Source organism: Erinaceus europaeus, chromosome 4, assembly GCF_950295315.1.
Source record: "Erinaceus europaeus chromosome 4, mEriEur2.1, whole genome shotgun sequence".
NCBI lineage: Eukaryota > Metazoa > Chordata > Mammalia > Eulipotyphla > Erinaceidae > Erinaceus > Erinaceus europaeus.
This window is the reverse complement of record NC_080165.1, coordinates 139,756,932-139,784,269: the sequence shown is the minus strand read 5'-3', so window position 1 is coordinate 139,784,269 and position 27,338 is coordinate 139,756,932. Positions and strand designations below refer to the sequence as shown.

Here is a 27,338-nt window from a genome sequence, read left to right as displayed (position 1 = left end):
AGTGGGTCAGGTGGTAGGTAGCTCAGCAGGTTAAGTGCACATGGCCAAAGCGCAAGGACCGGTGTAAGGATCCCAGTTTGAGCCCCCGGCTCCCCACCTGCAGGGGAGTCACTTTGCAAGTGGTGAAGCAGGTCTGCAGGTGTCTGTCTTTTTCTCCCTCTGTCTTCCCCTCCTCTCTCCATTTCTCTCTGCCCTATCCAACAACAATATCAATGGCAACAATAATAATAATGACAACAACAAGGGCAACAAAATGGGAAAAAGTGGCCTCTAGGAGCAGTGGATTTGTGGTGTAGGCATCAAGCCCCAGCGATAAGCCTGGAGGCAAAAAAAAAAAAAAAAAAAAAAAGAAAAAGAAAAAGAAAGAAAAGAAAGGCCTAAATAAGGGACCACAGTCTAATCTACTGTTTACTACTTAGGCCTCAGACACCCTCCTCTCATATCCCTTACTTCACTTCATTTACTCTAGTCACACAAGAGAAAGTAAGATGTATCTCCTAATCTCCTCTGACAGTATCAGCATTATTGTCACCCCTTGATAATCCTTAAAAAATATTTTTTAGGGGAAGCCATTACAGAAGCCAGACCTTCTACCTTCTGCAACCCACAACCACCCTGGGTCTATAATCCAGAGGGATAGAGAATGGGAAAGCTATCAGGGGAGGGGATGGGATATGGAGATAGGGTAGTGGGAATTGTGTGGAGTTGTACCCTCCTTCCTATATTTTTGTTAATGTCTCCTTTCTTAAATAAGTAATTAAATAAATTAAAAAATAAAATAATATTTTTATTCATTTGTTATTGGATAGAGACAGAGAAAAATTGAGAGGGGAGAGGGAGAGAGACACCTTCAGCCCTGTTTCACCACTTGTGAAGCTTTCCCCTGTAGGTGGGGACCAGAGGCTTGAACCTGCGTCCTTGTGCACTGTAATGTGTGTGCTTAATCAGGTGCACCACTGCCTGGCTGCCCTTGATAATATTTAGAAGGAACATTGGCTGTATCTAATAATGGCAAGAAACAAGGAGAATACATACAAGTTTAAGTGGCAAGGCAGTCAGAAGAGTCTTGAGGGGTACCAGAACACAAGAATCAATGTACTGTACTTCCAAATGAGAAGTAGGCAGGGCCAGTGCTTGGGGATGCTTTCCCCACCCCCTTCCACTTCCACAGGGGAGAAGGCCAGAGACAAACAGAAGAGACAGAAACTTTAATGTGTGATGTGTAGGCAACATGGTCAACCACAGCTTGGGCTCCAGGTTTCCTTGTGGGAACAGCAATAGAGACCAATTTCACAGGGACAGTGTAACTGCCCACCAGTGGCCAGTGGTGCTCACTGTGGGACGTACCACATTCACAGAGTGAACCTGGGTGCATTCTCTGGTTCCCAACGCCCATCTCGAGAAGGGACTTGGGGCTAGGCAGCCAACAAGCACCATCTGGTTTCTCTCCAGACCCACCCTTCCTTTGTTATAGTACTGACTGACCCTCTCGACCATTTCCAAGGGCTACTTTCACTCAGTGGTACTTAGTTCACAGAAAACTTCCATAGCATATGTGTGTGTGTGTGTGTGTGTGTGTGTGTGTGTGTGTGTGTGCGCGCGTGCATGCGCCCTGGGGGACCTTCCTTCAAATTCCTCTTCCCTATATTCTCCATGGGGGCCTCCCGCTACTTTGGAATTTAGGTTTTCCCTTCCTCCATTCTCTTCCCACTCCATCTCTCTCCTAGGGTTATTGCTGGGGCTTGGTGCTTGTACAGTAAAGCCACCAATTCCAGTGGTCATATTTTCCTTTTGTCCTTCCTTCCTTCCTTCCTTCCTTCCTTCCTTCCTCCCTCCCTCCCTCCATCCCTCTTTCCTTCCTTCCATTTTTCCCCTATAGAGTCAGAGAAAAATAAGGGTGGGGGGAGATACAAAGGGAGAGAGAAATCCCTGTAGCTCTGCTTCACTGTTTGTGAAGCTTCTTCCTTGCGGTAAGGGGTCTGGAGCTGGAACTTGGGTCCTGTCTCATGGTAACGTGTGCACTCTATTGGTTCTGCTACAGTCTGGCCCCCGGAAGTTAGGCTTTCAAACACAAGGGCGGCTAGCATCATTTCCACCTGGTCTGCCCCAAACACTGCATCTGAGACTCCAGCCAACCAGACTGGACTCACTTCCCGTCATTATGACCGTATTATCCTTTGGATATCATCTTGCTGGCTTCCTCTCGGTTTTCAAAATTAAGGTTAAGTTTCCTTCTCTCACTTCCCCGTCCTCATTCTGTGTAGTTGCCAACAACGTCTATTCTCATGTGTATTCCCACCCCCTTTTCTCCTTTTTGCTTTTGTTTTAACTTTCTTACTCTCATCACTGACTTGGAGATTAACACAGCAGTGCTTCCTTTCTTGTCTTTTAGACTCTTTAAGGAAGATAGTAAACTCATTTTTTTTTTTTTCCTTTTTGGCAGAGTCACTTGGCTACCACCAGCCTTTCATCTCCCAATGTGTCTCCCTTGGCCTCAGTTTCCCCAGTTGCCAACAAAGACAATTGTTGGCAGATATCCGATGCGTTGTCAGTTATCTGAAAAACTAAAATGTCTTCTTGGAAAGAAGAGTCTTCTGTTTTGTCATGCCTTACTAGTGTATTTCCCCACTGGGGCTCTCAGAGGGGCCATCTCTGAGTGGCTATGGACTACACTGTTACCTGTTCAAGTGTGTATTTGCATCAGACCACAGGTTGCAAGAACAAAGATTTAGGGTCAAGCAGTGGCACATGCAGGTGGAATGCATGGATTATCACGCACAAGGACCCATGTTCAAGTCCCCAGTTCCCACCAGGAAGGCGCAAGCTTCATGAACAGTGAAACAGGGCTGCAGGTGTCTCTCTTTCTCTCTATCCCCTCCACCCCTCTCAGTTTCTCTCTGTCTCTAATGAATACAAGGGAAATAAGGCATTAAAATATTTAAAACAAGAGGACTCTGGAGGGGGGCCGGGCAGTGGTGCACCCGGTTAAGCACACACAGTAATAAGTGCAAAGACCCGCACAAGGATCCAGGTTCAAGCCCCCCACGCTCCCCACCTGCAGGTAGGACACTTAACAAGTGGTGAAGCAGGTCTGCAAGTATCTTTTTTCCCTCCCTCTCTATCTCACTTTTCCCTCTCAATTTCTCTCTGTCCTTATCCAATAAAATGGAAAAAATTGGCCACCAGCAGCAGTAAATTTATAGTGCCAGCACTGAGCCCCATCAATAACCCTGGAAGCAAAAAAAAAAGAACCTGGATTTTTGTGGCAGATGAATAACAACACACTTGAACAATGAAAAGGTGTTGGCTACATCAGGCATTCCAAAGTAGTTTTGCAAGCTGGTTTTTCCATTCAAAGGAAATTCTACTCTCTCTGTGTTAGACCTTCAGGCAGGGACTCCCCCCCCATCCCCCGCTTCTCTGCACAAGTCCTGTTAGAAACCCATCTGTTTACTTGTCTGTGTGGCAGCATCAAGCGACTGCCAGGAGGGAGAAAGGCTTGCTCAGCAGGGCTTGTAACTGTCTGATCATCACCCGCTCTGTCTTACCCGGCAACAAGCAGGCTGCTTTGAGTTCGGTTCTAGTCAAGGGTCAGAGTGAAAACTTGGGGCCGACAGCTGCTGATCAAAGAGTATAGAGGAAAATAAGGGAGTCACCTTGAGGAGGTATACCAGTGACTGGTTCTGCTCTTTCCTTATTGTACCTGATAACCGCAGGGAAACAGGTTCTGTTTTTCTTGTTTGTTTTGTTTTTACTAAGCCCACACCTTAAGAAATACAGAAATGGGGTGGGGGTCAGGCGTTAGCACAGTGGGTTAAGCACACGTGGCGCCACCTGCAGAGGGGGGTCACTTCACAGGTGGTGAAGCAGGTCCGCAGGTGTGTATCTTTCTCTTCCCCCCTCTCCATTTCTCTCTGTCCTATCCAACAATAATGACATCAGTAACAACAATAACAAGAGCCACAACAATGATAACAAAAGGAAAAAAGTTGCCTCCAGGAGCAGTGGGATTCGTAGCGCAGGCACCGAGCCCCAGCAATAACCTTGGAGGCAAAAAAGAGAGACAGAAATGATGACAACTGTTTTCTTAATACCCAGAGGTTACTCAAGCTTGATGAGAGGTCATCATAAAGAATTGCTGGATCAAGAAAAGGACAAGTGAGAAGAGGGTGAGGTGCCAGAGGGAATCGTGGGGAAAGCCTGGGCTACAAGACTTAGGAACACACATCCTTCTCCCGCTGCCCACTAGCATAACTCCTTTTAGCAGCTATCCTGGCCAGGAGCATTTCTGTCAGGGCAAGTGACAATATGTCTCCTGGGTCTCTAGGCAGTGGACATTACGAGCTGATAGGAAAGGCCAAGATCTGGGGGCAGAGGGAGGACAAAGCACCCTCTGCCGAGATTGAGATTAGCGTCTCCTCCTGCCTCCAACCCCCTCATTGAAGAGCCCTATCTTCTTCATACCCTGAGCAAAAGCTGGTTCTGCTAGCATGCTGGGTGCAGAAGGGGTCAGAATACAGGCGACAGACTGCTGAACTCAAAGATTTGGTTCAGGGTCCAGTATCTTAGGCACTTGTGTGGAGCAGAGGGAGGACAAGGAGAAGCCTTCCGATCTTTTTTCTTTTTTAAATGCGATTCCAGGGATAGAAGCCAGGACCTGATACATTTGCAATACTAAGAAGCCAATTTGCATTTTACACATCTACTGTTCTGTTTTTGTTTTTTAGCGAGGTAAGAGGGACATATCGAAGCACTGCCCACCACTCAAGGAGTTTCATCTGTTTCTATCTTTGGTGCAGTGATGTGAAGTGAATGCAGCAGGGAAGGTGAGTGCTTTACCCTCTGAGCCACTTCCTGGGCCCCTGAGACTTCTAGTATTTTAAGGAAGGCACAGCCAGTGTGATTACTTTTCTTCACATATATTCCCCCCATCAAGATTATAGCTGAGGTTCAGTGGCCATACCATCTCACCACTCCTGGTGGCTAATCTTCCCTTTGCCTTTCTGTTTCCGATAGAAAGTGAGACAGAGAGAAGGAACGACACCTGCAGCAGGTGTCCCCAAGCTTTCACCTCTGCAAACGGGGACGAAGGCCTTGCACTCTAGTCCTTGTGCCCTGCAATGTGTGTGCCTAACCAGATGTGCTACCACCTGGCTCCTGCCCTGCCTTACTTCTTGAAGTCATTATCAGTGAGTTCAAGAGACCCAGGCAGCTGAAAGTTGCTAGAGTGGTCCTCTGGTTCTCTCTCATGAATAAATGAATCTTTTTTTTAAAAAATATTTATTTCTTCCCTTTTGTTGCCCTTGTTGTTTTGTTGTAGTTATTATTGTTGTTATTGATGTCATTGTTGGGTAGGACAGAGAGAAATGGAGAGAGGAAGGGAAGACAGAAAGGGGGAGAGAAAGACAGACACCTGCAGACCTGCTTCACTACCTGTGAAGCGACTCCCCTGCAGGTGGGGAGCCGGGGGCTGGAACCAGGATCCTCACGCTGGTCCTTGCATTTTGCGCCACATGCACTTAAGCTTAACCTGGATGTGCTACCGTCTGACTCCCATGAATATTTTTATAAAAGATACCAAGACTTGAACATGCTTCAAACGCACAGATCAATGGGATGTGCATAAGAGAACATTCCTGCTTTGCTAATAGTTCAGAAAACCTAGGGCACAGAATGGTTGACACATTACCTAGAATGGTGCTGGAACATGGTGTTGGCGAACATACACGCTAGATTCATGTCTAGTTGATGGGGTAAAATTCAAAGATGCTGTGCCCTCTCAGAAAAATCTTTTCAGGGACCAGCAAGATGGTTTGGCTGTGAGTATGTTTGCTTTTCTGTGTGCCACACCCAGGTTCAAACTCAGTCCCCATCATGATGGGGGAAGCTTTGGTACTCTGGGGTCTTTCCCTTCCTTCCTCTGTCCTATGTCTATATGAAAAAATTGGCCAGGAGCAGTGATGACCCCAAAAAAAATTTTTTTAAAGCTCATATAATAAGCTTTTTTTTTCTTTCTTCCTCTTTTCTTGCGTCACCTATTAGGCCATTGGTTTATATGTACTGAGAGTCTATTATGGGGAAGACAGGGTCCCTGACATTGAGAATACAGAGAAGTGGTTCCCTTCTCCTGAAAAAGTTGAGATGATCTGGGCTAGAAAAATAAACATAAACAGGGGCTTCAACAGGTGTCATGGAAGCCAAGTAGAAGGGGAAACCATTTGGTCTGGATGCAGGAGAGTCTGTAACAAGGCAGTGAGAATTGGGTGGGGCCTGAAAGGATTTTGAGGCAAACAGAGAAACGGAGGAGAAAGCTTTACATGTTTGAAAGAGATGGCTTTGGCAGGGGAGTGGCGACAGAGGAATCATGGGTTGGACTATGTCACCCTCCCATGGGTGAACTCCAAGCCCCACAGTGACTCCCTGTCTCATTCAAAGTAAACATATTAGTCATAAGAACGATCTAGATAAAGAGTTCTACCAAATATTTTCCTCTAAGTATCTAATAGTTTCTGATCTAACATTCAAGTCCTTGATCCACTTGGAATTTACTTTTGTGTTTGGTGAAATATAGTGGTTCAGTTTCATTCTTCTGCATGTTCCAAACCATTTTTTTCCAACACCATTTGTCGAAGAGACTCTCCTTTCCCCATTTAATAGTCTGGGCACCTTTGTCAAAGATCAGATGTCCATAGGTGTGGAGGCTTACTTCTGGACTCTCAATTCTATTCCACTGGTCAGTGTGTCTATTCATGTTCCAGTACCAGGCAGTTTTGATGACAATGGCCTTATAATATAATTTGAGAACTGGGAGTGTGATGCCTCCAGTTCTGTTCTTTCTTCTCAAGATTGTTTTGGCAATTCTAGGTCTTTTCTGGTTCCAGATAAACATTTGTAGTATTTGTTCTATTCTCCTAAAAAATATGTTTTTAGGATCTTGATGAGGATAGCATTAAATTTGTAGATTGCTCTGGGTAGTATATTCATTTTGATGATGTTAATTCTTCCAACCCATGAACATGGAATATCTTTCCACTTCTTTGTGTCTTTTTCTATTTCCTTGAGTAGTGACTCATAATTTTTAGTATACAAGTCTTTCACTTCTTTGGTTAGGTTTACTCCTAGATATTTTATTGTTTTTGTTGCTATAGTAAGAGGAATTGATTTCTTCTACTTCTTTACTTATTTATTCCCTTTTGTTGCCCTTGTTGTTTTATTGTTGTTATTGTTATTGATGTCACCATTGTTGGATAGGACAGAGAGAAATGGAGAGAGGAGGGGAAGACAGAGGGGTGGGGGAGAAAGACAGACACCTGCAGACCTGCTTCACCACCTGTGAAGCGACTCCCCTGCAGGTGGGGAGCCGGAGGCTCAAACCAGGATCCTTACACTGGTCCCTGTACTTTGCACCACCTGCTGCACTACTGCCTGACTCCCAATTTCTTCTACTTCTAACTTAGTGTTTGCTTAAAGGAATGCCACTGACTTTTGTATGTTAATTTTGTAGCCTGACACCTTACTGTATTGCCTAATGATGTCCAAAAGTTTCTTGCTGGATTCTCTAGGCTTTTCTATGTATACTATCATGTCATCTGCAAATAGGGAGAGTTTGACTTCTTCTCTTCCAATCTGTAATTCCTTGCTCCTGCCTGATTGCTATGGCAAGAACTTCCAACACTATGTTGAATAGTAATGGTGATAGTGGGCAGCCCTGTCTAGTACCTGATCAGAGGGGAAATGCTTCCAGTTTTTCACCATTGAGTATGATGTTGGCTGTAGGTTTGCCATATATAGACTCCACTATCTTCAGGAATTTTCTATCTACTCTTATTTTTTGTAGTGTTTTGATCATAAAGGGATATTGTATTTTGTCAAAGGCTTTCTCTGCATCTATTGATATGACCATGTGGTGTTTGGTCTTGCTTTTATTGATGTGGTGGATCACGTTGATTGATTTACGTATATTAAACCAACCTTGCATCCCTGGGATAAACCCCACTTGGTCATGATGAACAATCCTTTTTGTTTTTTAAAGATTACATTTATTTATTAATGAGAAAGACAGGAGAGAGAGCCAGATATCACTTTGGTACATGTGCTGCTGGGGGCTGAACTCAGGACCTCATGCTTGAGAGTCCAGTGCCTTAGTCACTGTGCCACCTCCCGGACCACGAACAATCTTTTTAATATCCTGCTGTATCCGGTTGGCTAGAATTTTGTTCAATATTTTAACATCTATGTTCATCAGAGATACTGGTTTCTAGTTTTTTTTTTTTCTTGGTTGTGTCCTTGTCTGCTTTTGGTATCAGAGTGATGTTGGCTTCATAGAAGCTCTTCTTTTTTTAAATATATTTTTTGTATTTATTTATTTATTTTCCCTTTTGTTGCTCTTGTTGTTTTTCATTGTTGTAGTTACTATTATTGTTATTGATGTTGTTGTTGCTAGGACAGAGAGAAATGGAGAGAGGAGGGGAAGACAGAGGGGGAGAGAAGATAGACACCTACAGACCTGCTTCACTGCCTGTGAAGCGACTCCCCTGCAGGTGGGGAGCTGGAGGTTTGAACTGGGATCCTTACGCCAGCCCTTGCACTTTACGCAGTGTGTGCTTAATCTGCTGTGCTACCGCCCAACTCCCCACAGAAGCTCTTCATAGGAGTCCCCACCCTCATGAAGAGCCCCGCCCAGTCTTTCTGGATGCACCTGCCAGCACTTTACCACACAGTTCTTTTTTTTTTCTTTTTCCTTTTCTCCTCCGGGCCCATATCCTGCAGCTTTTGGAATGGGTGCTATCTTCCCTGGCCTCTGTGCCTTCTCCAAACCTGTCCTTGTCTGGGGGAACTTCTCTCCTCTTCCTTGAGGAGGAAATGCTACTTGCCTCTTATCCCGTCAAGTTTTCTGAATATAGGTCCCTCTCTCACTTCTCATGAAGATTCAAGGTGGCTGCCAAAGTTCCCTGCTTGTCAGCAATTACAGACAGTTATGTGCAACTACGGTTAAAATAAATGGAATTGATTTCTCATTTCAAACTCCCCTGCCACCTTCAAAGGACTCCAAGGGAAAGCCCCCTCTCTCAGAATTCACTGTATGTGGAGTATCCAAATCAGCTGTCCATGCCCTGCTATCACAGCTAAGATTCAGGGATTATACTGGATAGGTTCAAGTAATTCATCCCTGAAGGATCACTCCCTCTACTATTAAGTAAATAACAAATGGGGGTTGGGCGGTTAAGCGCACCTGACATGAACTGCAAGGACTGGCATAAGGATCCCAGTTTGAGCCCCCGGCTCCCCACCTACAGGGGGATCACTTCATGGGCGGTGAAGCAAGTCTGCAGGTGTCTATCTTTCTCTCCCCCTCTGTCTCTCCTCCTCTCTTGATTTTTCTCTGTCTTATCCAGCAACAACAACAGCAATGACAACCACAATAATAATGACAAAAACAAGGGCAACAAAATGGGGAAAAAAAAAAAAAGGCCTCCAGGAGCAGTGGATTCATAGCGCAGGCACTGAGCCCCAGCAATAACCCTGGAGGCAACAAACAAACAAACAAACAAGCCCAAATAAGACTGACTTCTTCCTGGGTTAGATAGTTTTGTTTCTCCCTTAGACCAGAGCACTTCTCAGCTCTGGCCTATGGTGGTGCTGGGGATTGAACTTGGGCTGTTGGAGCCTCAGGCATGAAAATATTTTGCATAAGTATTATAGCCTAAAAAAAAAATTTCTTTTCCTTAAGATACAGATAGAGTGGCAGAGAAATAGAGACCACACCCACAAAGCTTCCTTCAATGTGGTGGGGGCAGGGCTTGAACCTGAGTCGTGCACGTGGCAAAGTAGCACACTAACCACGTGAGCTATTTCATTGGCCCTCCCCAATCTGATCTGACACGTAGCTTATCCAAGTGTGAGCTCCGTGAGCATAGGAACTAAGCCTGTTCACTGTCTTATACCCAGCACCTACTACCGGACCTAGCTCCAGGAAGCTGAGAATCAAGGCTTGCTGCGAGCATGGATGTCTTATTTGTATTTACTTTTCTGGTAGAACAAAAACACCTGGCAGTTTTCACATTTACTGAGGCTGTGCTGAATGAACGAATCCTGCCCTCAGTTGTAAATGAGGCCATTTTCCTTCTGCTAAAACCAAATACCTGCTCGCCTCGTCTAACGTCCCTGCCCTTGCCCTTTTTGTCTTGGTTTCTTTGTGTCACCGAGAGAAACAACAAGCATTTCTGTATTACTGGGAGGAAGGCTTCACACAAAACCACAAAACATTAGCCTTCCCCTGCCGACTGCATCTGACATGCTGGGTGGCTATAAATCTGGGGGCTCGGGGAGAAATTAGCTCAGCTTTCAGACAATAACAAAAAGAGATGCCTTTACATGTTTGCAATTGGAGACATGAACATGCCCCAGTTAGAGGAGCAGCTCAGTCATGCCAGGCTATGCTCCTGTCCCTCCAGGGCAGTCCTCACTTCTGACCAGGCTGGTGATTCCCTGAGGAGTGGCCTATTTATGCACGCTGGGAGCATCAGCCACGGCCACATCAATAAAGCTGCCTTCCACTTGCATTTCTAAACACCCAGCACTGGTACTTCAGAGACAGGGAATTTGCTTCTATGCCGACGTGGCTGTTCTAGGAGGCTTGAGGCTTACCTGGAAAGAAATTCTTTCTACGTGCATTTCTGTACATCCTCTGAGGGAAGATGGCCAGAGACAATCACAGAAATGAACAAAGGGATTACATAGTAATCTGCCCTCCCTAGCTCCTCTGACTGCAAAGATATGATTACAGCAAGCCCAGAATTTGCAAGAGACTGCAATTTCTCATTAATCCCCAGTCTCACTTCTATCATTGCTTTTTCTTCTTCTTCTTTTTTCTTTTTTGGTTGTTGTTGTTGAAGCAAGGGAATAAGGGGGAGCTGTGTTCTTCCTTCACTCAGCAGGAACAAAAAAATATGTCTTTCACATTTCTGGAATCGGATCGCCCTGTGTTATAACCACTAAAGCGTGGAGGTGAGATGGTTTGAGTGTCCTTAACGTCACTGTCTGTCTCAATTCATCAGTTTAAATGTGGGTAATCTAAACCTGTGATATCTTAGGAGCACACGAATCGGATAATGCAGAAAAAATTTATAGGAACTAAGAATCTCCTTCGGGGGCCGGGTGGTGGTGCACCTGGCTAAGTGCAAGGACTGAGGTTCGAGCCCTGGCTCCCCATCTGCAGTGGGGAGGTTTCACGCGTGGTGAAGCAAGACCACAGGTGTCTATCTTTCTCTCTCCCTCTCTATCTCCCCTCTCAAGTTCTCTCTGTCCTGTCAAAAGCAAAACAATGAAAAGAGGAAAGAAAAAAAAAAAAAAAGGAAAAACAAAAAAATGGCTGCCGGAAAGTGGTGAATTAGTAGCATGGGCACCAAGCCCCAGTGATAATCCTGGTGGCAAAAATAAATAAATAAATAAATAAATAAATAAAGTCTCCATCACATCTGCGTTTGCACAGCGTATTCCAACTATTCAGAAATGGGAAGTGAGTGGCCTCGAGAGTGTGTTTCACATGTGCCCCTGAGCTCTCTGGCCATCTGCGGAGCTCGTTTGGTCGAGAGAATAAATTCTGGTGTCTTCCCGCAAACTCTGCCCCACGTTACAGCATTACAACGTCATCAACAAGCAGCAGGGGCTTACCTCCTTCTCCTTCCCAGGAGTGTCTGCAGACTCCACTCAGGTGAAGTGACAGTTCTGCTACCCACACACACTCCAACTGAGAGAGGAGAGAGCCTGTGATCTGCAGTGGACTGAGGCATTTGGATCCATGGCTACTTACATAAATCCTGGCGCGTGATTCATGGCCACTGTTTGCCCACACCTCAGTGGCTCCTGCTTTTGCTTCTCTGGCTAAATACCTGTCTGTAGGCTTCAAAGTCAGGCTTGGTAGAATGCTGAAGGTAAGGCTTAATAGGCAAGCTTGGTGAGGACTTGCCCCAGGGACGGGTGAAAGAACATGCAGTCGAAAGCCCCCTTCTGCTGGGCCTTGTTCTTACCTGGGTATGGTACTCTTCCTTTGGTGACCAGCTCTGTGAGTAAGATTCCAAAAGACCACACGTCAGACTTGATTGTGAACCTCCCGTACAGGGCTGCCTCAGGGGCTGTCCACTTAATGGGGAACTTTGCACCTGCGGAAGGAACATTTGGTTGTTTACTGGCTAGGTAGTAAGACTTGGATGGGCGATGGAGTTGGAAGAAGAACCAGGAAGCTCCTTCACAGAAAGTTCAGAGATGAGGTCAGGAAGGAGGTGAAGCAAGGAACAGACTAGAATTGAAAGACTGCGAGGTCTAGTACTGGCTCTGTAATCCTTTTTTTTTTTTTTCCAGATTGCCGCCAGGGTTATTGCTGAAGTCTTGTGGTACACAGTGACTTCACTACTCCTGACAGTAACTGTTCCCTCCCTCCTCCTCCCTCCTGCTCCTTCTTTTAATAGAGACAGCCAGAGAGAAATGGAAAGGGAAGTGGGGGAGGGGATAAAGAGAGGGAGCAAAAAAGAGAGACACCTGCAGCACTGCTTCACCACTCGTGAAGCTTCTTCCATGCAGGTGGGGATACGGGGTTGAACCTGGGTCTTTGTGTGTGGTAATGTGTGTGTTCTACTGTGAGCACTACTGCCAGGCCCTCTGATTCTGTAATCTTAACGTAAGTCAGTTTATTTTTCATTTTCCCATCAAAGAGTTGAACTATAAAACACCTTAAACACTGGCTTCTAGGGGCCAGGCAGTGGCGCACATGGTTGAGTGCACTTGCTATAATGTGCAAGGACCCAGGTTTAAGCCCCTGCTCTCCACCTGCAAGGGCAAAGCTTCACGAATGGTGATGCATGGCTTCGAGTGTCTCTCTTTCTCTCTCCCTTCCCTCTCAATTTATTCAATTAAAAAAACATTTTGGCTTCTAGCACCTAAATCTATAAACCACAATAAGCATCAGAGATTGGTCAGGAGGTGAAACCACTATGTGATTTAGGAGGCTAACATACACACATGCATGCACACATACATACACACATGCACGCACGCACACACATATGCACACACGCACATGCACTCACGTGCGCACACACACACACGCGCGCGCACACACAAACATACACTTATGATTTTTCTGTTGGGGCTTTGCTATAACTTTGACTTGTGCAATTATACTACTCCCAATGGACTCTTTTTTCCCCTCCAGATTAAAGGAGAGAGAGAGAGAGGGAGGGAGGGAGGGAGAGAGAGAGTGAGAGAGAGACCACAATACTACTCCATTGCTTAAGCTTTTCCCTTTGTATGGCCAGGGGGCTCAAAGCTGGATTCTTATGCATGGTAAGGTGTAATTTTCATTTGTTTTGAGATGATATTATATTTTTTAGCAAATAATGTAGTATTAAATCACAGTGCTGCTTTTTTGTTTTGTTTTGTTTTGTCCAGAGCACTGCTCAATTCTGGCTTATGATGGTTTGGGGGATTGAACCTGGAACTTCAAAGCCTCAGGCATGAGAGTCTCCTTGCATAACCATTATGTTATCTCCCCCTTGCCCACAATGCTATTCTTACGAACCTTTGGTATATAGAACCATTTCTGTGCTTATGAGACAAATTAAAAACCAGATTGAACCACTATGCTTCTCCCAGGGTAGAGACAGTTTGCAATATCCCATGTGCTCAGTTGGGGCTTTATTTCCCCAGGGCACATCCTCACTCCTCCCCTAACCCCCCAGGTCCCCAGCAGAGAAGTGACTTCACCTCTGGATGCACCCTTCCCTGCACTCTTTCTTCCCTCCACCCTTTACCTGAGAAGAGCCATTCTTGCATTCTGGGATAAATTTTACTTCTATACTGACAGGATCCCTTGCAGACTTCACTGCCTTACTCCCACTGGCCAGAGAGGGTACCATTTAATGTTAGTCTTCAAAGAACGCTCTTCCCTCAATGACTGTCTTAGGAATGTCTGATTTCTCAAGACCAAGAAGCAAATTTATGTCAATGTCAGTGCAGTCTTTTCTTTCAAACATTTTTGATCATGAAAAGAATCCTCTCTCCAATCTAAAGGGAAGAGTAGGGCCCACACTGCTCTTTCAAGACTAGATGTGCACACAGGGAATTAAATCGACCCAGTAGCCAGGGCTCTCATACATTAGACTCAGCAACTGTAGGGAAGTTTCAGATATTTCAGTGAACAAACTAAAAAGGAAAACAAAAGGATTTTTTTTCCTTACTACTGATATACACATATACTTAAAATGTGTTAATTTTACTAAGGAGCTTCTGAAAAACCATACATAGGCTGCCAAAATCAGGAATATTCATAATATCCTTCATGAAGAATCAAATATGGAAAAAAAAGAAAAAAAGATTAAAATCTTGAGCACAGTTTTAATAACCAGAGGTATGATAAATTACAGCAATTAGATTTTTTTTCCATTTTAAATACAGTACATGATACCATCTTTAGCAAATCTACCCAGGCATGTTCTAGCAATATAATTTTCCTCTCCATATTTTCTGTGCCAGAATGAAATGAAATAATAATAATAAAAGAAAACCCCACCATTTCATTATGTGGCATCTCACATTAACGCGGAAGCAGAGAAGTCATGCTATGGCTTTCTTCCCTTTTTATGCATTGAGTTATTTTTAATTAGCTGTATTTTCCAAGCATAATTATTTATAGCCTTCTCTAAGTGCTACACGATTCCACACAAGGCGTGATTCGCTCTGAACCCTCGTTTTGTTTTAAAAGTTTTCCTTCAAAGCATTCTTCTCACGCTCTATCCTTGAGCATTCTGTTCACGCAGCGTTGGACTCTGAGCCCCTGGGATTAACATGATAGATTTTCATCAGCGTCAAGAGAACAGACTTTGCCCTGGACCAAACCTCAGCTGGGGTTCTTATATTTCAGAAAATTAAAGTTATATTAAATTCATTCCTATTTAAACTACTTCTCGGGCCAAATGACTTCAGAATCTATGTCCACCTCTGAGGCAAATAAAACATTTTCTGCAAAAGGGAACTGTTCTTCCATTCTCGGCAATAATTCAACCTGGGTGAAGGGGTGTGTGTGTGTATGTGTGTGTGTGTGTGTGTGTGTGTGTGTGCCGTTGACAATAAACTATTTAAAATTTGGATAAGGTCATTTCAGTTTTCTGAGATTTTGTAATTTCAGATTTAAAAGGAAAACACATCCCAATGTCAGTATGTCAGCCAGCTGAACTAGTCTGCTTTATCCATTTCTCATTCTGCAATCTACAACAAGAAGCATAATGCATACATCTTCAAAAATAAGTTAAAACAAAGGCTGCACGACATAATGAGTCTCTGATAGGAAATCATCTGCAAAAAAAAGTGCTTCACCTTCATTGCAGGAACTTCCTTGAGCTTGCTTTGTATCAATTTGCTTTGTAAAATAATGTGTTGACACCTAATACATTTTTGGAGGTGGGGGGGGGTGAAGACTTGTCTTTGTTCAAATTCTCCTACTTCTTTTCTGTCTTAAAATAGCAGCCATTGTTGACAAAAGAAGCCTCTCTGTTTTCCTTCTTAAGGAAAATAAAAGGTTAAACTGGAGCAGCCCTAAGCTGTTAATCATTAACTGAGGTTTCAAGTGAAAAGAAACCCCGAAGCTCAGTTCTCAATTGCCTCCCTACCTTTATCTATCCTCAGCTTGGCTTCCCAACCTCTTGGGCCTACGTACACATGCAGTTCAGAATAGGGGCAAGTTCACAAAGGTTTCTGGCAGGGACTTTGCAAACCCTGCAAACCTGGTCTGTGGGAATGGCATCCCTGAGGCTGTCTGTCTGTCACACAATCGACACCAGTCCCACTGGCAGCCCTGCTGGGGGCTCCAATAAGCTTTCATCTTGGGCTAAGTTAAGGGAGCTCTGAAGGGTGAGGGGGAGAGAATTCAGCCTGTTAAAAGCACAGAGCTTGCATGCCTGACACCCTGGAAGTCCAGAGTTAAGCGATGCTCCGGTCTTTCTCCTTTCATTCTCTCTCTTGTGATAAACACAAATCATAAAACTAGAAAGAGGAGGTATCACAAGAGGGCGCTCGATGTGACACAAGTCTGGAATCACATGTGGCAGAGTGTACCCTGATCCCCTCTCCTCCTCTCTCCTTCTTTCATAAATACATACATAAACGAATCTTTAAAAAAACAGAGGAAGAAGCTGTGAAACCTAGAAGAAAGGATATTCTGGGTGTAAAATCTGTCTTTCCACTGAAAACAAGGTACACTGCCCCCTTAATTTTTTTTTTCTACAGATATCAAGGCAGACATAAAGTCAGGATCAAAGCTACCCTCTAACTAGTATGACTTTTTAGAAAAAAAGACACAGTCGTAGCCTGGGAGATAGCTCAGTGGCCAATGTGTTGAAACTTCAAGAATGAAGTGCTGAGTTTAATACTTGGTACTGCATAGGCCAGAGTGATGCTCTTGGTTCTTGTTCTTGTTCTCTCTCTTTCTCTCTCTCACAAAGGAATAAATAAATCTTAAAAGAGAAAGAATAAAAAAGAAAACATCAGGAAACTTGCGCTGCAATGAACTAGGTACTGTCTTGTCACCGGCTGATTCATTTTTAATTTTTTTTTTTTTCTGGTTGGGAATGCGATTTACGTGTCAGCCCCCTTGGCCCCAGAGTTATTGTTGGGGCTTGATGCCTGCACTATGAATCCACTGCTTCTGGGGCCGTCTTTTCTATTGTTGCTGTTGCTGTTATTGTTGTTGCTGCTGTTGGATAGGACAGAGAGAAATTGAGAGAGGAGGGGGAGACAGAGAGGGGGAGAGAAAGACACCTGTAGATCTGCCTCACTGTTTGTGAATCAACTCCCCTGCAGGTGGGGAGCCTGGGGCTCAAACTGGGATCCTTACAGCAGTCCTTGTGCTTCACATTATGTGCGCTTAACCCGGTGTGCTACGAAGAACTGTCTTTTGGATTTCAATGGAGAAGAAGCAGGTGGGCTGGGAGACAGCATAACGTTCCGTAAAAAACTTTCATGCCTGAGGCTCTAAAGCCCCAGGTTCTTTTTTTTTTTTTTTTTAATTTATTTATTAATGAGAAAGATAGGAGAGAGAGATAGAACCAGATATCACTCTGGCACATGTGCTGCCGGGGACTGAACTTGGGACCTCATGCTTGAGAATCCAGTGCTTTATCCATTGTGCCACTTCCCAGACCACAAGTCCCAGGTTCTATCCCTCGCAACACCATAAGCCAGACTTGGGTAGCTCTCTGTGTGTACTTTTCTCTCTATCATTAAAAATAATTAAGTAGGGGTTGGGTGGTAGTGCAGTGGGTTAAGCGCACATGGCACGAAACATAAGAACTGGTAAGGATTCCAGTTGGAGCCCCGGCTCCCCACCTGCAGGGGGGTCGCTTCACAGGGGGTGAAGCAGGTCTGTAGATGTCTATCTTTCTCTCCTCCTCTCTGTCTTCCCCATCTCTCTCAATTTCTCTCCTATCCAGCAACAACAGCAATAACAACAACAAAAAGGCCAACAAAATGGGGAAAAATGACCTCCAGGAGCAGTGGATTCATAGTGCAGGCACTGAGCCCCAATGATAACCCTGGAGGCAAAAATAAAATAAAAATAAATAAGTATAATAATAATAATAATGATAGAAGATGCAGCAAACTCTGCAGGTAGATGGTTTGTGTTACTGATGTCTTGAATCTGAGGGCCTGGCAATCCTCAGTGTGCTTGTTCAGTGTTTAGAGGGGAACAGAACAAATCAAGGAATCATCATCATCTGGCTTCTGATTTCTTATTGAAGTAACTTCAGTCAGGCTTATGTTAAATTAGTAAACAGAAGCCATCATAACCTGTGTATTTATGTATGGACTTGAGAGCATCGTATTCACTGAATGATTCTCAGGCATTGTTTGTAGATTCCCCCCCCCCCCAACCTTTCAAGATACACTCATTGTTGAAAGTTGGATGTGGTGTCACTGTGGCTATGTGCTTGAATCACAGATGAGAATACCTAAAAGTATCACTGTACTTCAGTCATTTCCCTCTCTGGAACAGTATAGTGGACCAGTCAGCCTGAGGCTGGATCATGTTGGAGGAGTAAACAGACTAGTGTTTCAAATGAGTATTTTACGTGCATCGTAATTCTGTCCCTCTAAATTCTGTTGAGGTGACATGAACAGGGATCATAAGCTTTCACGACTCTGGGGACTCTGGTGGTGGTTGTGTCTGTGTGGTCCTCTTAGGCAGGTCCTCCCTCCTGTGAGGCTGACCTGTGTAACCAACTCTCCTTTCGATGTTTCCACTGGGATGGCTCAGAGCACCTACCTAGAATACCACACCTACCTAGAAGAGCAGCTTACAACTGAGGGCCAGGTGGTGGTGCACCTGGTTAAGCACTTGTTACAATACTCAAGGACCAGCGTTCAAGCGTTCAAGCCCCCAGTCCCCACCTAAAGGAGGAGAGCTTCACAAGTGGTGAAGGAGAGCTACAGGTGTCTCTGTCTCTCTCTCTCCTTCCCCTCTCAATTTCTGTCTCTATCCAATAATAAAATTAAAACAAACTGCTACTGGTTCATCTTTCGTCCCTGCTGTTTGGTCATTCTCTACACTGAGCCTGTCTTCTCTCTGTCCATGCCTTTTCCTCTTCTCCACTCTCACACTAGCCTTCACTCACTTTTGGTCACCTGCCTGGACTCCTGCAGTGGCCTTCTGCGCAGACTCTGGTGAATAATCTGGCCTTTGCTCCCAACTTCTCCCACCTCTCCTTGTCCCTGGATTTGCCCTCCCTAGCCCTCACCTGTCCATCGATCTTCTACCTTCTGTTAAGTCATGCAACAGGCTGTTTTTTTTTGTTTTTGTTTTCGTTTTTTGCTGAAAGTCCTCACTAGACAGCTAACTAACTTCTGTTCTTCTGTCCTCAGGCTGAGTGTGACTTACACAGGAAAACTTTCCTCAAGTCCTGAGACCAGGACAGGTTCCCTTGCTTTGCAAACTGTTTGTTGTAGCTGTTACCATTCAAGGGAAGCATCAGTTGTCTGAAGGGTGTCTCATACAGATTGTCCTTGAAGTAGAAGCTTGTCTTTCTGGAGGGCCATCCTATCTCAGTATTGAGCTCAGTGCCTGGTACACGGACAGCACTAGATAAAGAGGTGTTGAATGAAAGAATGAATGAATGACTGTGATGTAGTTCCTTATAATTTTTTTAAATAAGTTCCCAGCTCTCTGAAGAGTCCTCTCTTTGTTATCAATGACCAGTTTTCACTGTCACTATGTGGACGCCTTTTAAAGAGTTGAACAAGTGCCAAAGAAGGTAGAAAAAGCAGTTGTCACACACTCATGAAACTTAAAAGCACCCGGGGAACCTCGTGTTTTCACTGCCAAGTGAGGTGAGTTTAGATATGAGTAAATCTCTTAGAGGTTGAGGAAGCCTCAGACTTGGCTCAAGTCAGTCAGTGGGGCTGCAGTTGTGAGTACTGGCAGCAGGAAGCCAGGTGGCTAGAGAGGCCTGGTGAGTGCACACAGCAAGAGAAAGTTCTTCATAGACTGGGGGGAGAGCAGATAAGTGGATGCCAATCATTCAACCTCAATAGGTCTGGGACAGATGAAAAAAACAAGGGTAATAATTATCCACACTTTAAGGAAGCGCTAGGAGAGGGTGGTGAATCTACTCAGTCATCAAACTTTGTGCTCAAAACCATACACTCCATGACTCCTGGTCTGGTTTTGTTCTCTCGCTCTTCCCACTGCAAGTATTTCTAGAGCTTCCTCCATGTGACTGGCTCTGCATTTAGTGTTGGAGATCCGAGAATGAGTTCAATCTCTGATTTTCATGGAGCTTGCTGCTTTGTCTGAATAGAAGAATGAGTGGCCACTCCATTTACACACACACACACACACACACACACACACGACAGTGACTAGTGCTACAGATAATAACAACATGATTTGTATGTACGATGCCCTAGATAATTCCCAGCACCGGAAAAAAATATATATTCACAGATTTTTGTGTTTTTTGCAAGCCACACTAAGGGCTTCAGATCTCATCCTAAGACTGGTGAAAGCCTGAGCTTGGGGGGTTGAGGCATGATGACACCCCACTCTACTCTCTGCCTTCCCCTTTCCCTTCCCTTCCCTTCCCTTCCCTTCCCTTCCCTTCCCTTCCCTTCCCTTCCCTTCCCTTCCCTTCCCTTTTCTCTTTTTCTTTTTCCTACTAGAGTTATCTCTGGGGCTTGATGGTTGCATGATGCTTGCACCATTTCTAACAGCCAGTCTTTCCCCCCGCCTCTCTCCGTCTCTCTCTGACAGAGACAAAAATAGAGAGGGAGAGAGAAAGAAAGATGTCTGCAGCACTGCTCCATTGCTTGTGAAGCTTCCCCCCCTGCAAGTGGGAACAGGGGACTTGAATCCGGGTCATTGTGCATGGTAACACGTGTGCTCTACCAGGTGTATCACTGCCAGGCCCCTCTCTTTGCCTTTGAAACTTTGGAGATGCCGGCCTGTTTGGACTCGGTAACAGCAGCAAGACAATGAAGAGAATGTCATCACTGGGAAAATCTTCCAAGGAGACACGCACGTTGTGTGGCTTGCCCCCTTTGGAAGTCAGCCTGTAGCAGGTGTGGCTCCCAGGCTCAGTGCAAGAGAAGAGTACAGCTGGGGTGCCAGGGCTAAAAGAGTAAAAGCCACTGGGACTGGCTGAATGAGGCACTGACAAACTGTAAACCGCAGACTCAGACCTGGATTCCACACAGGACTAACACTTCAAAGCAAGAAGCCACTGCAGCGACCAGCTCACATTAAGGATTTCACTGATGAACTGCACGAGGAATACGCTGGCGGAAAGAAAACACTCAGACAGCGACAACAGCAAAAACCACGGGAGACGACCTTCACCGTAAGGGGGATTTGTGATGAGCCAGAATGGGAAGGAAGCGCACTCTGCCTTTTCAAGACTCTGGAAAAGCCCACGGTGTCTCTCAGTGATCGGACAGATCATGCTTTCACTGTCACTTCTGCCATCGTGTTCAGCAAGTCACACCTGTGTGTTCTCTGCGCACACTGCTTTTGCGTTTGAATTAATTTCAGGAACAAAGGGGTTAGACTAAGTGCGCGCCAACACTTCGCAAAGCTCAGACATTTCAGATCTGGGTTGCATGCCTGACAAAGCTGGCATGTTCTCAGGTGAACTATCTTGCTGGTCCTTAGTTTTCTTTAAAAATAAATAAATAAATAAATAAATAAATAAACAAATAAATACACGTATTTAGGAACCAGGAGGTGTCTCATTCGGTGGAGAGCACACATTTCCCATGGCCAGTGAGCTGGCTTTGAGACTCTAGCCATCACATGGAAGTGTTTTGGGAGGAAGTTTCACCAACAGTGGAGCGGTGCTATGGTATCTCTTATACTCTCTGTCTGCCAACCTTTATTAAAAAGAAAGAAAAAAGGAAAAGACAAAGCCACCAGGAGTGCTGCACAGGGAACAGGGACGTCCGGTAGAGGTGGCCACATGGAAATGCCGCACAGTCCCTGCTGGCTGAGGGGTGAGACGAGGCCAGGCCAGGCCTGGGTGGGGTCCACCTCGTGTTATTGGCTCTTGGTGGGGCACTGGGCTGCCAAAGCCATTTTTCCCCAGTAACCAGGCCAACTTCTTAGTCCAGAAAATAGACCCTTGGGCTGAAAACAAAACAACAAGTAAACACAACTAGCCAAGGGGGAGGAGGTCAAGTCAGTGCAAAATGAAAGAAGTGACACCCTTCCTACAGAGACCACAAGTGGCGCCACCGCCACCGTAACAGTGGCTTTATGAAGGGGAAGCACTAGCATCAACAATAGACACTGTTCTTCTTAGCCAAAGACCCACTCGGAGCTCTCTTTAATTGCAAAGCCACAGACTGTGTAAATCATTACATCCAATATCAAACATGACATAATACTGCAATACTTCAACTTTAAAGTTACCCTGAGGAATTAAAAAACAAAACAAAACAAAACAACAGCAACAACAAAACTCCCAAACAAGGAACATCACGGGCGGTGCTGATAACAGGAAGCTGGTTACACTGGGCCAGGAAGTGGGTGATAAGGCTGGACTAGGGACAGGATATCCTATGAAGGAGGTGAAATCGAAGCTGACTTGACCTGGAACTTCATGGTTATTCAAACAAAACAATGATTTCAGACCAAATAAAATCTGGCAAGGCACAATTCAAAAATTTCACCCTCCGCCAAAGGGATGACTTTCAAATTTCCCAAACATGCCTGAAGTAAAACAGTCACGCAACTTCCAGTTATTCCTGGATGGGGGAGGGACGAACACACACACACACACACATACACACACACACACACACACACACACACACACACACACACACACACACTGTTGAAATTTCTACCGTAAGCCCATCATTGAGTTTTAGCACCATGTTTCAAAAGAGCAAGTAAATGCAATGTTAATGGTACAACAGATTTGAGAGGAAATGCCATCTGAGCAGAGAGTCTGAGAGGAAAAGGAGCTGGGGCAGGGAGGAGGCTGGCCCACTGAGGATGTGGGTAGGGAGGGGGGACGTGAACTAAGCAAGACAAAAACCAGACGGCAGAGGCAAAGCCTGACATACTGAAAAGACAAGGGCTGATTAGACAAGTGGAGATCAAGGTCTGGAATGCTTGAGTCCACAGAAAGAAAATCCAGGCTGAGGGGTGGCGGTGGTGAATGGTGTTCCAAAGGGAGCCCCAAACCTAAGATAGGACAGTGAAGCACAGCAAGGTGCAACTGGGGGGTCATTGGTGTACCCAGCTAAGCGCACATAGTACTAGGCCTAAGGACAGGGTTCAAGCCCTGCACCTCACTTGCAGTGGGTCCACTTCAGGAGTGGTAAGCAGGTCTGCAGGTGTCTATCTTTCTCTCTCCCTTTCTATTTTCCCTTTCCTCTCTCAATTTTTCTCTGTCCTATCCAATAAAATGGGAAAAAAAAAAAAAAAAAAGGCTGCCAGGAACAGTGGATTCATAGTGCAAACACCAATCCCCAGCAACAACGCTGGAGGCAAAAGAAAAAAAGGTCTAACTGCAGATAAGTCAAGACCTCATCCAAGACAATCAAAAGACTCTCAAAAGAGTAGATCCAGGGGAGTCAGGTGGTAGCGCAGAGGGCAAAGCGCAAGGACCTGCGTAAGGATCCCAGTTCGAGCTCCTGGCTCCCCACTTGCAGGGGCGTCAAGCTTCACAATTGGTGAAGCAGGTCTGCAGGTGTCTATCTTTCTCTCCCCCTCTCTCCATTTATCTCTGTCCTATCCAACAATGACGACATCAATAACAACAACCACAACAATAAAACAAGGGCAACAAAAGGGAAGAAATGAATATTAAAAACTATTATTAAAAAAAAAGTAGATTCAGGCACCTGGGAGCAATAGGGGTGAGACCAAGGTGAAGACCTGGGCCGTGTAGTTGAACAGAGGCAGGTAGGAAGACGAAATGTGAAAGGACAGGAGAACCCACGGTGGAGAATAGGCCATGGGGTTTCTCCCACAGAGCTCCAGGGGAGCCAGAAGGTGAGTCGAGCGAGGATGCTCTAGGCTGCTCTCCTGACTTGCTACCTCCTGTCAGAGGTGACCAAGACAACCTGCAATAAGTCACAGAAGCAAAGGAAATCAATGAGCAAAAACTCTTGCCACTGTGGGTGTTTGAACTCTTGATTCCCAAGAAGGAACTCGGACAACCATTAAAGGAACTGTGCCTGAAATCTACACTGTGCTGGGAGGACTTGTTTAAGTAGGACTGAATTCAGTATCTGCTGATCCCAACCTAACCAATGCAACGAGTACCACCTCGGCATGCTTCACTTTGGACTGTGTCCAGAGATGTCAGGTGTGGAATGTCAACCCTTCAGCCTCATTACTCAGGTGAGACCTTTCCTTTCTCATAGGATTCTCTAATTCCATTTCAGGTGGTTCACTTCCTAACAACAAAGTCTCAAAACCCAGAAATGGACCAGGTCCCACGAGATAGGGCATACGTACACATGTATCCATAAGTTAGGGCAAAATATACACCTAGAAGCAAAAGTGTACAATAGTCTGCATTGAGTCAGTATATGCAGCAAGCAAGTCGAAAGACCTAAAAAGACACTGTAAAGTTCCTAATGAAATGAAATAGTTTCTACTTAGACCTAGATACTCTCCTCGCCTACTTCCTATTACACTTCCCTCAGTCGCTCCAAAGCTAACCTTATCAAAGTAAGGACTACAAAAGCTCTGCATGATGGTGATTAGCCTTCTAACTTTCCAGGAGTCAAAAAAAAAAAAAAGGTGCAATCTCAGAATAAAAAGATCTGGTTCACAGCCCCCCCCCCCCCCAGTTGGAAGGATAGTACCTTTGTGGACCTTCTATGAAACAAAAGGCAAGAAAGTCTTGGAGAGACTGTAGTCATCTGTATTCTGCTGCTCAGCATGGTGAGAACTCAGGCCTAAGTTAGTAAACAGATGACTGGATGTAGTGCAGCAGAGAACTCATCTCAGGAATCTCGCCACTCCCAGCGCGGCAGACGGTCTGGCTCAGTCTACCGTCATGTCACACAGTATGTTAAATGGCAGGGACCAGCATTGGGGCTGGGGGTCTCAAATGGAGACAGGGGGTGTTCATATTGAGATGTGGTTGGAAGTGAGGATGAGGACGAGGTCAAAGAAAGTGAGGGTAAACCAAAGACAGTCAACACTTTGGGGGGTGGCTTTGTTTTCAAACTGTTCCTCCCCACCGCTGCCAGTGGTTTTGGGGAGATCAGCACGGTGTGCTCTCTGGCTGGAAGAAACAGAAGCTTCGAAACTTGGGACCATTTTCTTAAACAGTGTCTGTCTCCTTTCTCCAGCTGAGGCGCCTCTAGGAGGTCCTTCCTGTGGCAGAGCAAGACAAGGAAGCCAGATGCCCTTCCTGATGTTTGCTGGAAGTCTGAAGTTCCTATTTACACATTGTGCCATCTGCTTCCTTCTTGGTGATTACTAGGAGACATAGGAGGCATAGACCAAGGACTTGCTCTTGACTGTTCTGAAACAACTGTCAGCACAAAGGAGAAAGAGATACCCACAAGGAATACAAAACGGACTGCTCAGTGCAGATAAAGAAAGGCATCCAGACAGGCAGGCTCCCGCTGACCAGTGCTGATAGCAGCCCCTCTATTTCCTCCATCAGCAACAGCCTGACCACAGGAGTGGAAGAAAGGAGTTCATTTCCCTTTTGCAAATAGTTTCCATCTTAAGAGGCCGTGTGTGTGTGTGTGTGTGTGTGTGTGTGTGTGTGTGTGTGTGTGTGTGTGTGTGTGTGTTGATTTCCATTATTCCTTTCCATTGCAGCCTACTGGCTTTCTGCACTTCCTTTCAATGAAGGAAATGAATGATCTATACAATTCCTCTCCCTTTCCCTGGCAGCCTGAGCTGCTACCCCCCAACGCTAACCTGGTCCCTGTGGCTTCTCCGTGGCTCTGCAGATAAACAAAGCACCTCTCTCTCTCCTCTCTGTCTGTCTGTCTCTCTCCCTCTCTCTCTCTTTCTCTCTCTCATTCTCGGAAATGCCGTGGAAGCCCAGCACCGTAAGCAGCAGAATACAAATGAAGACGCTTTTTCTTCCTGTGAGAGAAATGTACTGAACTCAGAATCTGTGAGATTTGATTAGAATCAGGCTGGTTTCAGACAGGCAAGTCCTCAGCCGGGCAGAGGAAGGTGGCTCCGACCTGGCTGTGGGCAGGAGGCTCTCCAGGGACACACCCTCAGGCTCTGGGACAGAAGCTACAGCTCTGAGGGTGGGCAAAGGGGGCGGGGTGGTTAGCTCCAACATACCAGCTTCCTGTTCTGTGCTTTAAAAAACAATATCTGCATGGAAGGGTTTGCAATTTGTCAAAGGATGGTTTGCTTCTCTAGCATGGGAAGAATTAGATTAAACTCAGTAATTGAAAGGTTTTTTTTTTTTTTCCCCTCCCTCCCCCCTCCTCTGACATTTGCTGTTCAGGTCATAGTACCCTGTGTAGGAATTGCAATGCTGCTGATGACAGAGAACAAGAAATTCATGTGCTGATGGGGCAGAGGGAGGGCATCTTGTGGAGAGATCAGCCTTGATCTGCCACCGGATTACAGTGGCCTCAGAAGAGGCTGATTAATAATTCTGCAGGAGCCCTTGAGCTGAAAGCTGGCATTACGAGTCTGATAATCCCCAGTTGTTGTAATACAAAGGAAGGACAGGAACTGAATGCACAGTTCTGAATTGTGAAATTTAAAATTTGAAAGAAATGGGGGGTCCGCTTCTTCCTGACTGTGTTTGTCAACCTCGCTGCCTGCTTGTTTGTGTTAAATGGCTACTGTGCTTTTTTTGAATCCAAAACCTGATTATATTTAATTAGTACAGGCATCTGGGATTTCTAATACACAAAGAGTTATTAAAGTAACAAATCTTTCTAAAATATGTTCCCCATGAAAGAATGTGTTAATTTATGCAGTAACAATTTTTAACATGAAATAATTAACATGAAAACTGCAACAATTATAAATTCTTTGCCGTCTAATTTATACATGAATTTTTCTCCAGACAATAATCTATTCAACATAAACCCTCAATGGGGGGAGCATTGGAACAGACACATTTTTCTTCTTCTATTTAATACACAAACCCAAACCTACAGCAGGTTGTTATACAATGTTCCATATTCCCTTATCACCACATACATTCCCAATATCAAAAGGTTTAATTACTTTGATATTTTCTTCCTTAACAACGATCCTGTCATTAGCTTAGATCTTTAAAAAAAAATGCAAAAAGCACCCTCCCCCCAATCTCGGCCAACACAGAACATGTCTTTGTGTGAGAATTAAAATTAGGAGAGAGGTGGGTTATATGGTCAGGAGAGGAGGTGAAAAAGACCCAAGGAGGTGAGGAGGAAAGACAGGACACAGACACACAGATATCAACAAAAAATAATATCATTATTACTGTGGCCACTACTAACTGGAACTACCCAACTATCAGCTTAGTGTTTGCTTTATGCTAAGAGGTGGACACCCAAGGGAGTCATAACCTGTGATGTAGGTTAACTATTATCCCTCTTTTCAGAGGAGGACAGACAGGCTCAGAGAAGTTAAGTCACTTGTTTGAAATCTTACAGTGGGGACTTCCCCAAACAAGTGCACCACTGCCCAGAAGCCTGGCTTTCCCAGCAGACATCAGGTGCTGCCAGCCAGGAGGAGAGGGAAGGAGCAACACCATTCCTGGGTGAGGAAAGCTGAGGCTCAGAGAGGCTGGAGCTCATGCAAACTCCAAGCCAAGGAAATGACGGAGGCAGGGTTTGAACACAGACTCATGCACTTG

At 45.1% G+C, this 27,338-nt stretch overlaps 1 protein-coding gene across 5 annotated transcripts in view; it reads right to left on the bottom strand.

Moving 5' to 3' along the window:
* FYN (FYN proto-oncogene, Src family tyrosine kinase) overlaps nt 1–27,338 on the bottom strand; it is a 265,390-nt gene that overhangs the window by 7,276 nt on the left and 230,776 nt on the right. For all 5 annotated transcript variants that reach the window (XM_060190608.1, XM_007528135.3, XM_060190610.1 and 2 more), the window contains one exon: nt 12,030–12,161. In XM_060190608.1, the coding sequence (XP_060046591.1) occupies nt 12,030–12,161 (132 nt within the window). The remainder of the gene's footprint in view (nt 1–12,029; nt 12,162–27,338) is intronic.